General features: G+C 41.8%; 1 protein-coding gene across 1 annotated transcript in view; it reads right to left on the bottom strand.

The window, feature by feature from the left end:
- Positions 1 to 15708, bottom strand: part of LOC129647802 (aldehyde oxidase 4-like) — a 74289-nt gene that overhangs the window by 19960 nt on the left and 38621 nt on the right. The window contains exons 20-28 of the mRNA XM_055574772.1: positions 14563 to 14659; positions 10252 to 10376; positions 7662 to 7795; positions 6345 to 6432; positions 5657 to 5743; positions 5291 to 5482; positions 4063 to 4290; positions 2329 to 2424; positions 1829 to 1957 (exon numbers count right to left, since the gene is read on the bottom strand). Of these exons, the coding sequence (XP_055430747.1) occupies positions 1829 to 1957; positions 2329 to 2424; positions 4063 to 4290; positions 5291 to 5482; positions 5657 to 5743; positions 6345 to 6432; positions 7662 to 7795; positions 10252 to 10376; positions 14563 to 14659 (1176 nt within the window). The remainder of the gene's footprint in view (positions 1 to 1828; positions 1958 to 2328; positions 2425 to 4062; positions 4291 to 5290; positions 5483 to 5656; positions 5744 to 6344; positions 6433 to 7661; positions 7796 to 10251; positions 10377 to 14562; positions 14660 to 15708) is intronic.

Here is a 15708-nt window from a genome sequence, read left to right as displayed (position 1 = left end):
ATTCAATACTTCGTCAATCTCTACTTCTATAGGCCTAAATGTACTAATGTGTATTGATTTACCGCATCCTCTTACTGATGCTTTTAATTTGAAATTATTCAGGACTTCTCTGCTAGGCATTTTTTTCTTTTTTATAGCTATTTCCTATACTTTACTCCCATATAAATGGCTTGAGATTTAAAAAAGAATTCTGGGGCTCTGAAATTAACAACTTCACTTTCCTCAGCCAACGGACGGCCTATGTACACCAGGGCTAGAACCACTGTCTCCTTTGCAGCCATTGAAGCCCCAGCTTCTGCTCCACGTGGTTCTTTTGAAAATCTGGCATGATGGTTGGCTGACAAAGAGTCTAGAGCTTTGGGAAGCTGAGAACCTCGAAAGCTCTTCATAATCAATCCACCATGGAAGCCCACTGCAAAGCTGTGGGAGGCCTGATGGCAACTGGGTGACCAACTTCTCCTCCTTTCCTCCCAAGTAGCTCTCTCTGGATCTGCTGGACACAGCTCTGTCCAAATCAGACAGCGGAAGCCAGTGTGTAGGAAGGCTTTGTTTTGAGATCTCCTACATTTTTAGACTTCAGATGAAGGATTTTATTTTGTCTCAAAGGTGGCCCAGCAATATCCACATAGTTCTATTAATAAACGAAGTTTCCATGTTGTAAGCTGTACTTTACCCACTGATTTTTGAAAGCAATCTTATTCTTGTATGTATTTTTTGTTATGAAATAATTTCTGTTGCCCTGCCTCCCAGCTCTGGCTAACCTCTAATCTCTAGATTTAAAAGGACCCCCTGTATCAGAGCTTCCCTTGTGGCTCAGCTGGTAAAGAATCCATCTGCAGTGTGGGAGACCTGGGTTCGATCCCTGGGTAGGGAAGATCCCCTGGAGCAAGGAAAGGCTACCCACTCCAGTATTCTGGCCTGGAGAATTCCATGGGCTGTATAGGCCATGGGGTCACAAAGAGTCAGACACGACTGAGTGACTTGCACTTTTACTTTCCTGTATCAGAACTTCCTGAAAGTGAGGAGGCCCCTCAGTAGAAAGAGGAGGCAGCTGGCCTGGGGCTCAGGGTGGGGCTGGGGCAGGTCACAAGTGGCTAAAGCCATAGAGAGGCATGGCCCAGGTTAAAGCTGCCTGGAAGGGGCCCTCTAGGGAGCTCATGATGGCACCCATGAGGGGAGGAATCAGACGTGGCACAGTCAGATTACACTGATGCCAGCCAAGTAAAACCTGTTCTGCCTCTCTGTGCTCACTCTTCCTTGGACTTTATAAGGGTCTGAAATGTAGGTGAGGAGGATGGTGGCAGGGGGAGAAAGGGTAGGGAGAGAAATGGAGAGAAGCCATGCCCGCCCCTTTACGCCTGCAGGCCCAAGCTGGGAAGTAGCAAAGACAGTGGAATTTGAAGTACATTTTGGAATTTTGGATTGGACATTTAAATTACTGAAATGAGATAAAAGAGACCAATGGGGGACTTTCCTGGTGGCCCAGTGGTTAGGACTCTGCTTCTACTGCAAGGGCATATGGGTTCAATCCCTAGTTGAAATAAGATCTTGCATGCCATGTGGCAAGGCCCCCCAAAATGGATTTTAAGTGATCTTAGAGTTATTAAAACAATTAGAGGTAGACTTTATGCAAGGGAGAGGAGAGAAGCCCACAGAGGGAGCTGGAACCACTTGGAATCTTGGTTCTGCCAGTGATTAGTTGAGAGATCTAGAACCACCTGCTTGACCCCTCTTGGCCTCAGTTTCATGTTCCATAAAAGAAGGGATGGGACAAGGTCCCTTCCAGCACGGTCACCTGGGTGACTGAGAAATGAAAAAAAAAAGTCACCTGCACGGCCTTCCCGTTGATGTCTGACCCCATTGAGCCAGCTGTGAAGGTCGCATTGGAAACCGTGATAGTGTTCGTCTCAGACAGGTGTATATACGACTCAGGGATGTTCAGTTCGCGACTCGCCACCTGCCAGGAGTGGAAGAAAAATACTGTTTATTTCATTGACTTTACCCTCCCCACAAGTTAAAAACCTTTTAATTCTTTTTTGAACTGAGTATAAAACCTGGCTACCCTGTACTGATGAACATTTAAGGGAACGTTGGTGATTTCATATGTTGATTATATAGTTCAAAAGATTTTAAATGGCACTGTGAAGCATACGCGGTTTTCTTTGTGGCCAACCGAAGACTCTGTTTGTGTTTTCTTTTATGCCTCTTTCACAGTAGCTACGCCACAGTACAGTCACTCTAGGACATCTAGTTTAGGACAGCGCATGCAGACAAGGTTGAGGTCCAGCCACACTCTTCCACAGTGGAGAAAGGGAACACATATCTCACCTGGATCATTTTGGTGTGAAGGCCTTGTCCTAGTTCACAGCCCCCGTGACTCACCAAGACGGAGCCATCGAGATATATGTGGACAAGAGCAGCAGCCTGGGGATAATAATTATAATACCAGTTTGGACGCTGATGTGGCCAAATGTTGCCATGAGTTTAGCTGAGGTTACCCGACGAATGGCTTTGCTTCAGTGAGCCAACCTCTCATTGTTTCTACTGGAGAGGAAAGCCTTTACAGATAGCTACAGACAAGCCCTGTCAATACGCCCCAGACTTGCAAACACTAGTGCAGAGGCATGCAGTGTGGCTCAGCCACACTCCCACAAGTGTCCTGCCCACTGCAGGCATTGTGTGGTTGGCTTGCGTGTTGCCTCTCCAAAGCCCCAACCTGCACAAAACTCTATTGTTTGTTCCTCCCTAAACAAGAAGATTAATTTGAAAACAAATGGAACTTGGATAGGTCAATTTCCAGGCACAACCTGCCCTGGATACTAGAGGAGCTGGAAGAAAGTCAGGATGTTGTAATGATTTCCAAATGCTACTGACCTTAAGAATCATGGTTGGGGAGCAGTGTGGGTCCCATTATGGAAATTCCAATTCAGTAGAAGGTTGAACTTGGAGTTCAAATACCCATTTTTAAAGAAACTCCCAGGTGATTTGGATAATTGCCCATGTTTGGGATACAAAATGCCTCATACAGTGGCACCAGGGCCATCATCATTTTGTAAGTGAGGATTTAATTTAGAAAAGCAGTATAATCTACCACATTAAGTTCATGTCACTATTCTGAACATTATTGGCATTTATCAGTACTATTTTTATTAATTTTCCAAATTTGTATTTTATAAAGGCATAAGAGCTATAAGAGGCTTATTCTTTGTTCTGTGTTTACACACAGTTAAAAATATTAAAAAAAATAAGCACCCATTGACAGTCCATAAGAATACATTTGTTTTCCTTTAAAGGAGATCTGTTATTCTGGCTTGAGAATACTACCTGGGGGAAAGACTGAACATCTGCTCCAAACTCTCCTGACCTTCCCTCCCTCCTTCTTACTTGCCTTTCTACCTTGTTAGTAGACTCTGAGGAAGAGCGTATATTAAAGCTAGTTTTAATAAAAGACAGCTTGGCCAAAACTCATTCACACCAGTAAGGGCACCTGTCTTTGTATGGGTTTGGTTATGAGAATATTTCAGAGATTGATGGGAATAGAAGCCAAAAAAAAAAAAAAAATCAGAAATAAGAACTCTACGAAAAACTGTTTAAGATGGAATTAAAAAGGAGGCATAGTAGTCACTGAGCCTCAGTATAGGAATTCCAAGTTCTGTATGGATAGGAGAGCTCTATTCTTGTGTGTTTTTGACATCTCTTACTTTCAAATGACTATGGCCACTGAGAAATTAGAAAAGAGAGGAAGGGATCCTTATTTCCTCCAGTTCTCTCATGGATTTGAAATTTGATGCCATACTCCAATAATCACTTTTGGGGCCCAGTCCAAGGCCTAACCCCCTGAGCTGGACTTTATCTGTTGATTGTTTCTAAGGTCCCTGGGACTGCATTGCCCCAGGTCTGCTCCGATACCTGTGGTTTCCAACGTTTGCCTAAATCCGCTGTGTTTCCTGCTGTAGGAAAATGCCCCATTTCTTTTTCTCCCTGGAGGGGGCCATCCCTCCTCACACATGATTGTGAGAGACAGTCATGTCTCTCTGCCAGAGACGCCCGCCTTGACTTCACCTGACTGTAGAAGGTTGTGGGCATCCCAATTGTAAATTTCATGGGGACCACGGCAAGCCCCCTCTTCTTCCAATAGTTCTTTTTGTTAAATTCCTCGGCAGCCAGTTTCCTAGCAGAGAAGGAAGATTTCTCCAGACATTCTTTCCAGCATCTTCTCAAGGGCTCAGGATTAAATGTCTGCTTATGGGCTGTTCTGCTAGTTCTCTTATACATGTTTATTTCTTTAACCTGAAAGACAGGGAAATAAAGTGAATTTCAAGGCTATATGTTTATTGTTGGCGTGAGGCTAGCATTTTTGCTATATACGTGATATGAAGAAAGTCTTTCTGAAAAACAAAACAATTATTAAAATGGCTATGGATATGTAAGTACAAACATACATGTATAAACTTAACGATAATAATAATAGAAACCACTATTGAACACTTCATATGCTCCAGGTTGTAGGTTAAGTGCATTTCCTCAGTTAACTTTACCACTCTGAGCAATAGTAGGTACTGTTATTATGAACTCTGTCCCAAGATTTGTTTGTGCTGAGACAAAATTCTCCTGATCCCCACAGCCTTTTACTCATACACAGTTTTTCCTTATTCTTAATCATTCTCAGATTAATTCCTCAAAATCTTGAACTGTGCTATTCTTGCTTGTACACATGGCCATAATATTCCACTTTCTCTATTCATGCCCTTGGATGCTTCATACCAACTCTGGGATTGGCCATGAGACTTCTTTGGCCAATGGGACAATATAAGCAGAGACTTGAAAAGTGTTTGTGCATTAGAGCGTGCCACATTCTTGCTACTCATTCTCTGAGCCACCTTGAGAACTGATCTGGGCTAGCCTCCTCAAGGGTGAGAAACTGCGTGAAGCAGAGACAGCCTTCCCAGCTGAGACATCCCCTAGACTAATCAGCCCAAGGACCACCTAACATGCCAGCTTAGACTATCTTTTAGACTATAAAACTCTAGTTGAGCTGGTCTAGACCAGAAGAGCTACCCAGCTGATCCACAAAATCAGAAGTGCTGTTTGTTGTTTTGGTTAATAAGTTTTATGATTGACTTGGTACACAGGAATGAAACCATGTCTCCTGCACTGGCAGTCGGGTTCTTTAGCACCAGACACCTCAAGACTAGAAGCTGACATCATCTATTAATATACATAGATATTCAACTTATATTTGAGCCAACGATGTCAGAATTTTTTTAGGGTGTTCTGACTGATGACTTACCTGTTCAGGGGTTAAGTCACACTGAGAAGCCACAGCAGTTATATAAGCTTCACCGACCACTATGCCCTGGGGGAAGCCAAATCCTCGGAAAGCAGTGTTGGATGGCAAATTTGTTTTGCAAGGTCTACCCCGACACCGGAAATTAGGAATATAATATGCATTTTCACTTCTCAGCACCATGAACTCCATCACCTGAGTTAAAGCAGAACAACACAAACCTTCATATCTATCAAGTATTCAAAACCACTTATCCAAATGTCAACTCTAACTCAAATGCTTCACAGAATTTGTCTAATTTGTATGATGATTATTCATAAGAAGAACAGTGCAATGGTAACTTATGGGAAAGGTGTATTTCTTATTTACCAACTCAGACTCATCAGGAGTGCATCCGCCATTGATGTAATATTCAATATCAGCAGCTTTGATCACACCATTGTTCATGAATCCAATCTGCAAAGTGATAGAACAAGTAAACCTTTTTCTCAATAGTCCTTTACAACCAGACCATGCTGTACACAAACACGTCTGATCACAGCTGTCGATCTGTACCCAGCTTATGCTCATGGTTTGATGTGAAAATCACCAGAGAAACACTGAGCATGGTGCCCAAGTAGACCATGAACTCATTAGGAAGTTCTGATTAGTTTTAGGCAGCATCCCAATGTCCCTTTCAAGTGGCACAGAACTTAGTAAATTTTCTGTACTATAGGTTGGTTCGGAGAAGGCAATGGCACCCCACTCCAGTGCTCTTGCCTGGAAAATCCCATGGACGGAGGAGCCTGGTGGGCTGCAGTCCACGGGGTCGCTAAGAGTAGGACAAGACTCAGCAACTTCACTTTCACTTTTCCCTTTCACGCATTGGAGAAGGAAATGGCAACCCACTCCAGTGTTCTTGCCTGGAGAATCCCAGGTACGGGGAAGCCTGGTGGGCTGCTGTCCATGGGGTTGTACAGAGTCGGACACGACTGAAGCGACTTAGCAGCAGCAGCATAGGTTGATTATCACTGGACAGTGTTTTAATCAGTCCCCTGAAATTGTTGCTGTTACTCACTTTGTATTTTCCGAGCAGTGGGTGGCGGCCAGCAGTTATCAACATGTCATCACCACGTTCCAAAATGAACCGTATTGGGCGGCCAGTCCTGTAGGGGATGACTCTGTTAACCTGCTGATGTTTAATGATGGGGGGGATGCATTGAAATAAAGAAGGCTTAAGATAATCCAGTTTTGTGGTTTCTCAATGTGGGGTTTGGCGTAGTTGCAGGCCTTAACATTCTGAAAATTTGTAGGGGTATTAAAATGTGGGAAAAGAACCCCTATTACTGTAATCATTTTGGTTTAGTCACATCTGAGAATTCAGATATTGAAATAACATATTATTTGGTTACATTTCCTTCCTTTTTATTTCTTTTTATGTTACATCAAGGAATTGTATGATTATTTTGCAATTATATGTTAACCAGGTTATACTATTATTAATTTCATCTAGGGACATTAAAAGGGGGATAATATATTTGTTATAAGTGGGATGTGTAGGCTGAAAGGGTTGAGAAACAATTGTTTGTCAACCTCCCCTGGCTGCATTCAGACTTTTCATGTTTCAGACTCTTCCTTCTTAAAGTGCCTAGTGAACACTCCTCCTGCTTCTGTGGGAGTGCTCCCAAGGCCTACACACCTGTACTTACTGGATAGTCTTCTCTATTGTTGGGAAGTGCCAACGAGCGGGAACATTCAGTCTTTCTTTTCAGAGCAGTAACCAGGGGTAAATTAGGTTTATCCTGAATATACTTAGTGAAATTTAGTAGTTACAAGGTTAATTCACAGAAGTTGGGGTTATTCCTGGAGTCTGGTTATTCCATCCAGAACATGCAGAGGCTAAGAGAACATTCCCAGGCAGCAACAGACCTGATTTATTTCATGAAAAACCATGCCCCTCATTAGGTTGGGATTTTGACCCTCCCTCCACTCAGCCAACCTCAGCTTGATTTATTTTAATGATTTGAAACATAAACATTTAAACGAGTGAAAGTCAATGCAACTCATAAAAGTAACCCCAAGTTACATCTGTGCAGTGAGTCAAAATTTATAGTGATTACATTTATTTCACACAGCCACCTTGGGAAACAGGTGGCTATTACTTTCGCTACTTTACTCATGAGGAAACCAAGGTGACTTGCCCAAGATGACCTTGTGAATGAGTGGGCAGAGCAGGGCTTACACCCAGGCCCTCTGGCTCTAGGTCCAGTGTTTCTGCAGCCACGTGTTAACCATACCCTTCAGAAATGAAGGGCCATGATCAGTGGGATGAAAGCTGGGGTGTGGGGCTGGGGGACAGAGGTGGTATCTGCCCTGCGGCCACTGTAACTCTTACTTTTTGGCAGCCACGGCACTGACAGCTCCTAGCAGAGCAGGCTTGCTCACTTTTCCCCCGAATGCTCCTCCAGCTCTTTTTGTGTGACAGGCGATTCTGTTCCTTGGGATGTTTAGTGCTGCAGCCACATATTCCTGAAAGAGGTAAGTTCCCAAAGTCACAAAAGTGCAACTTACTGGTTTATCTCCTCACTCATGTACTTCCTCTCTACCTAGTAAGAGAAATTCAGTAATTGAGCAAAAACAACATTCACATAATTATGCAACCATCTTTGTAATCTAATTTTAGAATATTTTAAGCATCTCCAAAGAACACTTATATCTATTAAGCAGTCACTCCTAATGAAAATATTTGTTGTTATTTAGTTGCTAAGTCATGTCCGACTCTTTTGCAACTTCATGGATTATAGTCAGCCAGGCTCCTCTGTCCCTGGAAAATTTTCCAGGCAAACATACTGGAGTGGGTTGCCATTTCCTTCTCCAGGGGATCTGACTCAGGGATCAAACCCGCATCTCCTGCATTGGTAGGTGGGTTCTTTATCACTGAGCCACCTGGGAAGTCCACTTTGGACAGATACTTAGTTGTGAAATTGCTGGGTTATATCATCACTCTATCTTTAACATCTTGAGAAACTGCCAAGCTGTTTCCAAAGTGGCTCTGCCATTTTTCATGTTCTGTTGTGGGAATAAATGTTCTAATTTCTCCACATTCTCACTTGTTACTGTTTGTCCTCTGTTTGTCTAGTGAACTGCCATTATTGTGTTTTTCATTTGCATTTTTCTAGTGGGCTTCCCTGGTGGCTCAAACAATAAAGAACTTGCCTGCAATGCAGAAGACCTGGGTTCGATCCCTGGGTTGGGAAGATCCCCTGGAGAAGGGCATGGCAACCCACTTTAGTATTCTAGCCTGGAGAATCCCATGGACAGCGGAGCCTGGTGGGTTATAGTCCATGGGGTCACAAAGAGTCAGACAGGACTGAGCGACTATGCACACACACATAGTGATTTAATGATGCTGAGCTTCTCAGGTGGCACCAGTGATAAAAAACCAGCCTGCCAATGCAGGAAATGTTAAGAGATGCGGGTTCAAGCCCTGGGTCAGGAAGATCCACTGGAGAAGGGTATGGCAACTCATTCCAGTATTCTTGCCTGGAGAATCCCATTGACAGAGGAGCCTTGTGAGCTACCACAGTCCATAGGTTCCCAAAGAGTTGGACATGACTGAAGTGACTTACGTGCATGCGCGCATGCACACACACACACACACACACACAAGGCTTGTGGGGTCTTAGTTTCCCAACTAAGAATTGAACCCAAGGAGCCTGGTGGGTTGCAGTCCATAGGGTTGCACAGAGTTGGACATGACTGAAGAGACTTAATATTCAGGCATGCATGAGCATCTTTTCATGTGCTTATTAGTCATTCATAGACTTTCTTTGGAGAAATATCTATTCAAATTCTTTACTGGGCCTGCCTTTGATGCTGCCCAGGTTATGGGCTTTGGGCTGTGAGTACCCAGTGCCCCCATTATCCCTGGGAAATGCCTGCTGTCATGACTGATTGCACCTCAGAAGGTGTTGATGGGAAATAACTATGGACCTTGGGACATACATATTATTCCTCTGGACCCCAGAGTGACATACAGTCTTCCAAAAGAGATCTCAGGGGTGATCTTTATCAAATTCCTCAATTTACAGAAGATATTGATATCCAGCTGCTTGTCAGAGATTATGTAGCAGATTAGCATTAAAGCCTGTATTTCCATCTCTGTCCACTCCAAAATTTGCAACAGTGGAGGCCACAGCTACATCCCAGCTCAGCATCAGCATCTTCTCAAGGGCTCTGGATTAAGTATCTGCTGATAGGCTGTTTTGCTAGTTCTGTTATACATGTTTATTTCTTTGAATGGCAGCTGGGAGCTTCCTCCACCTACTGAGGCTTGCCATCCTTCAGGACCTCAAGCTACCCACTCACTGTGTTCCACCAGGAAGCCCCCAGTTCCTTCCTTCAGTGTAGCTGGCATTACTCCCCCTCCCAGAAGAACTGGCCAAGTATCCCCTGTGCCCGCCACTACTTTAGGACCTACAGCTCCACTTTTCAGAAGAGGGGAATGTCAGAGGATTTTCTTTACTTGCCTCGGTGAGGTTAAATCTCAACCACCAGAACAGGATTGGAATTCACATGCTGCTGCGCTGGGCTGAAAATGTCTTGAAGGTGCAATCACTTTACCCATATGCCACCGATTTATAAAAACATTCACACAGAGATGCAATGCAGAAGAACCACAAAGGGAAATGTAAATGCAATATTAAGGCTTTGACCTTCCTGAGATTAGGTTTTACACTATAAGTTGTTAGAAGGGAAAGATAGACTCTGCTCTCTGTTTTGGGAAGGCAGCACAATTTTCAGATCTCTGAAAGGTCTGCCCTTTAAGGAAAATATCTGCCCCATTTCCTTCATTCTGGATTTTTGCTAATGGCAAGTGTGCAGGGAGTGTAGGCATCAAAAGGCCCCTAGAGTGGAAAGCCTGGTTGTAAGAGCCTCTGTCACAGAGCCATTTGGAGCCTCATTTTCCAAAAATACTCTGTTACCTGCACATGGGTCTGAAACTGTGTTCCAAGGTGTAGCACCATTTCTTTATCTTCCTCTTGGGGGATAGCCAGGATAGTTTGTGTTTCCATGTAAAAATGTTCTTGTCCTTCCACATGGACCTTACCTATAAAGCATAAACACAGGACAAGGTTTACTTGAAAGTTCCAACCTGGGGACTCTTAGTGGTGTTTACTTTGTAAAGAACAAGTTGCTTCAGTTTATAGGGTTTGACGTTGCATCATTTGGTTAAACCACATTTTCTCATTAATCTTCATTGTGCCTCAACAGCTGCCTGATTCTGGCTGGCCCATTCCCCTCTCTTGGCCTATCCAGTGGGTGGTGAGATCTGTGATGTGTTGGACTTGAGTACACAGGCCAATATGACCACATATCTTAGCTCTGTTATATCCTCACTCAGTGAGTTTGGCCAAATTAGTAAATCCTCATTTCCTCATCTGGAAAATAGTATGTACCCTAATTAGGTGATGTCAGGATTATTGGGTCACAAAGAGGGTACCTACCTTAAAACCAGCCTGCTCTTGTTGATTTAGCTGAGATTTTTGGCTTGTTCAGTACATCCTTATTATTATTATTTTTAAACCTTTTATTTCATATTGGAGCATAGCCAATTAACAATGTTGTGATGGTTTCAGGTGAACAGCAAAGGGACTCAGTCATACATATACATGTATCTATTCTCCCCCAAACTCTCCTCCCATCCAGGCTGCCACATAACATTGATGAGACTTTCCTGTGCTATACCGTAGGTCCTTGTTGGTTATCTATTTAAAATATAGCAGTGTGTACATGTCCATCTCAAACTCCCTAACTATCCCTTCTCCCCAACCTTCCCTCCTGGCAACCATGTTTGTTTTCTAAGTTTGTGAATCTGTATCTGTTTTGTAAATAAGTTCCTCATCCTTATTATTTTGTAGGTTGTACTAGAGACACATTTAGCCCTTATTTAAGTATTTAAAAGGTGGTATTTTTAATTTAAAACTAACCAAAGGAACCCTGCGCAGTTAAAAATAAGTCAATTGCTTTGCCAGAAAACAAAGGATTTCTTGAATTACTTCTTGGGATGATAGAATGTGAGTCATGTAAAAAGGCACCCTTCCCCCTACAAAAAAAGTTTGCTTTCAGCATGTATATACTGATTTTAATCTAAATTCAAATTTATTTAATAATTAAATAGTTTTTACATATGATAGATATTATTCTGAGGCCTAGAACTTTATAGATAATAAATTTATGCAATCTCTGTACCAATCCTATGAGGCAGGTATTATTAGGAATTTGAGACACAGATAGGTTTAGTAAGCTTCCCAAGGTCACACAGCCAGTAAAGAGCAGAGCTGGGATCCAAACCCAGGCAGCCTGAGCCCAGGATCCATGCTCTAAACTATTACATTATATTCTCAATAACTCCTAGTTGTGTTGTTTTTCAGTTGCTTAGTCGTATCCGACTCTTTATGACCCCATGGACTGGAGCAGGCCAGGCTTCCCTCCTTCACTATCTCCTGGAGTTTGTTCAAATTCATGTCCATTGAGTCAGTGAAGTCATCCAACCATCTCATCCTCTGTCATCCCCTTCTCCTCTTGCCCTCAATCTTTCCCAGCATCAGGGTCTTTTCTAATGAGTTGGCTCTTATCATCAGGTGGCCAAAGTATGGGAGCTTCACCTTCAGCATCAGTCCTTCCAATGAATATTCAGGGTTGACTTCCTTTAGGATTGACTGGTTTGATCTCCTTGGATCCAAGAGACTCTCAAGAGTCTTCTCCAATTTTTCATCATTTCTGCTCAAATTTTAAATTCCCTTTGTCTTTCAAACTTCCCACTTGAACTCCCACTATGGCCAGAATCCTGAATGACAAATAGCTACCTAGCATCTTGTCATTCTGTTATCCTCAGTGAGAACAGAAATTTAAAGAAAATATACTACTATGGTTAACAGCAAGGGCCTAGGGCTCAGCCAATTCTGGGCTCCAGTCCTGGTTCTACTGCTAACTGGTTATGAGATCTCAACCAGTTACTTAACTTTTCAAAGCCTCAGTTTCATTATCTGTGAAATGCAACTACTGATATGTTCTTTCTTAGCAGTGTTCTACTTACATATTAAATAGTAAGCAGTAATACTTAGGAACTTAAACTAGACTTAATAATAATATTACTCATTTCTTAGGGTTGTTGTCAGGATTAAATAACATAAAACATGTAAAATGCTTGGCATGGTGCCTGGCACAATGAGTATCTGATAAATGTTAACTGATATTATTATCATAACTAAATAACCATGACAAATAGCTACCTAGCATATATTTAGCATTAGCCTAAATTTATAGTCTTTGTAAAATCTCATTTAGTTTCTTCTATAAAATATATTATGGAGTAATGAATGTTTGACACAAGAGTAGATGCTGTCAAATCTCTGAGCATCTTTCTTAGCTTTCCTGCTTGTATTTAACTCTTCTTCTGAGGTAGTAAATTGTTTTTATGATTGGGAATTAGTCTACATTTTCTGCTTAAACAGAATGATGCTGGGAAACAAGTATTCTGAAGGCATTTCAGTAAAAAATATAGCACTTGCCATTCCACTTATTTAGAAGTAGGTAAAAATTACTGTAAAAATCACTATTTTCTCTTACTTAAGACTTGTAGCAATTCTCTTAGTAAAGACAACTGCAGCTTTCAACTCTGGCTACAAATTAGACTCACCCACATGGAGATCTTTTATAAAATACTGATGCTCTCTGACCTTATACTCCAAGGTTCTGATTTCACAAGTCTAAGGTGGGATCTGAATATTTGTATTTTAAAAAACTGTACTAAGTCTTACCCAGTGCAGCAATTCAAAACAAGCAAGCAAGCAAACAATATAGTATCAAGATCAGGAAAGATAAATAAAACTGTTAAGAAACAACTTTATACACAGAAAATTCAAGAGATTCTGTAAGACTATTAAAATAGTGAGGGAATTTAGTGAAACTCCTGGCTATAAGATCAATATACAAAAACCAACTGTCTTTATATACTAGACATAAATAAGTAGAAAATTAAATAAAAATATAACTTACAATAGCATTACAATAACATTATAAAGTATCAAGTACTAGAAAGAAATATTAAGAAGGGTGTACAAGAACTAAACTAAAAAGACTGATGATAATAAACAAACAATGGAATTTTACAATTGTTATTAGGAATAAAATAGGAAAAATATTTTTTAATGTTTGGCACTAACTAAAACATATTAAAACACTATTATTTGGCATTTTTACTGCTGAGTATATTCTATTGAAAATGAGTGCTTATGCTCACCACAAGACATGTATAATAACAGTGTTTACAGGAACTATTCATAAAAGCCCCAAGTTGAAAAAACTCAAATGCATATCAATGGTAGAATAGATAAATAAATTATGGGTATAATTACAGATATAATGGATATATAAATATTTATACCATGAAATACTCCTGAATAATGAAAAAGAATTATGGATCTATGCAACAACATGGATGAGCCCTCCATACACAATATTGAATAAAAAAAGTAGGCACAAAATATTATGAAGGTCAAAAGAGGTAAAACTAATCTACAGTGGTAAAGGTTAGAATAAAATCTTTGGGGACTTTCTTGGTGGTCCAGTGGTTAAGAATCTACCTGCCAATTCAGGCAGCACTGGTTTGATCCCTGGTTTGGGAAGATTCCATGTGCTGAGGGGCAACTAAGCCCATATGCCACAACTACTGAGGGCTGAGAGCCCTAGAACCCATGCTCTTCAATAAGAGAAGCCTGCACACTCCAACTAGAGAAAGCCCTTGCATAGCAACAAAGACTCAGCACAGCCAAATGAGTAAAATTAAAACAAAAATCTTTGGGAGGTTTACTAACTGAGAAGGGGCACAAGGAAGCTTTCAGGGTGCTGGAAATATTCTATATCTTGGTGTGGGTAGTATTTACATAGGCCTATTGTTGTTCTTATTTGGTCACTAAGTTGTGTCCAGTTCTTTGCGACCGCATGGACTGTAGCACGCCAGGCTTCCCTGTCCTTCACTATCTCCCGGAGTTTGCTCAGATTCATGTCCACTGAGTTGATAATGTTATCTAACCATCCCATCCATAGACTTATACATATGTAAAATTTCATCGAGCTTAGTAAGTTTATTATTTGTGCATTTAAAATTGTGATTCAAAAATCACACTAGGGTTGAGAAACTCTGCCTGAGAGCTCTAGTATTTCTCAAGCCAGATGACTCAATTAAGTCTTCAACTGCAAAGGCTTTACCTTTTTGACTCAAGGTCACTTACCTTCAATGATTTGGTCAACATATTTAAAGGCTTGCTCTACATCTCCTTGCTCAATTTTTTTCTCAGCAGAAAGAAATGAATTGTGCTTTAGGGCTTGCTGCAGACCAAAACAAACAAGAAAAAGGTGTTGTTTTTTTAAAAGCATTCTAATAAGCCATTCACCCACCATCAAAACCCCAAGCTCCTGCTCAATCAGATCTTCACACACAAAGACAATCCAAGTAGTAAAGAGAGACAACAGATGTTGTGTTGAAATGGATTACAGGCATTGGTATTGCCTTAGTTTTGTTCAGGGCTCTGAGGAAGAGCTGAGGGGGAGACAAGGATAGATATATACAACGCGGTCCTACAGTGAGGGCCTGAGGCAGTTTGGTGTTAAGGTGCCAACTTTGTGGTGAGGGGGGCAAATAACAGAGTAAAGAGAGGACAAGAGGAGGAGGTTGGTGGGGCCAGGAACGCTCAAGGGTGACGTTGTGTAGGTGATGAAAGTTAGGTGCTGAATTGAATGGGATTAGGACAGCTAGAGAAGAGAGGGAGAATTATTTACAGTCAAAAGCGCCTCATAAAGCAATAGTGTGAGGTTGAAACCAAGTTGAGGGGCCAAAATGAGAACAAGCCAACTGGAAGGGTGGAGATTTTCTATCAAGAAACAGTAGGTTGGGCTAGAAAGGTGCCTTGAGGTTGGATTAAGAAAGATCCTGAGGACTTACCTGGTGGTCCAGTGGTTGGGAGACTGCCTGCCAAGGCAGGGGACATGGATTCAATCCCTGATCTGGGCAGACTCCACAAGCCACAGGGCAACTGAGCCCACGCACCACAGCTACTGAGCCCACATGCCGCCATGACTGAGCCCATGCACTGCAGCTACTGAAGCCTGCATGCCCTAGAGCCCGTGCTCTGCAACAAGAGTAGCCCCTGTTCGCCACAACTAGAGAAAGCTTGTGCACAGCAATGCAGACCAGAAGAGCCCCCCACCCCCACCACAAGATCCTGAGTTCCATACTAAGAACCTCATCTAAGGGGATATTGCTGTGTGGAAGAAGTGATCTGATGAACTTTGAGGCTTAGAAAGTTAATGTGATGGACAGATAGGTTGAAACAGAGTACAAAACTCCTTTTAAAGCAGTTATGATAATTAATCTGACA

Source organism: Bubalus kerabau, chromosome 3, assembly GCF_029407905.1.
Source record: "Bubalus kerabau isolate K-KA32 ecotype Philippines breed swamp buffalo chromosome 3, PCC_UOA_SB_1v2, whole genome shotgun sequence".
NCBI classification, from domain to species: domain Eukaryota; kingdom Metazoa; phylum Chordata; class Mammalia; order Artiodactyla; family Bovidae; genus Bubalus; species Bubalus kerabau.
The sequence above is the reverse complement of the archived record's forward strand: the minus strand, read 5'-3'. Positions and strand labels throughout refer to the sequence as shown.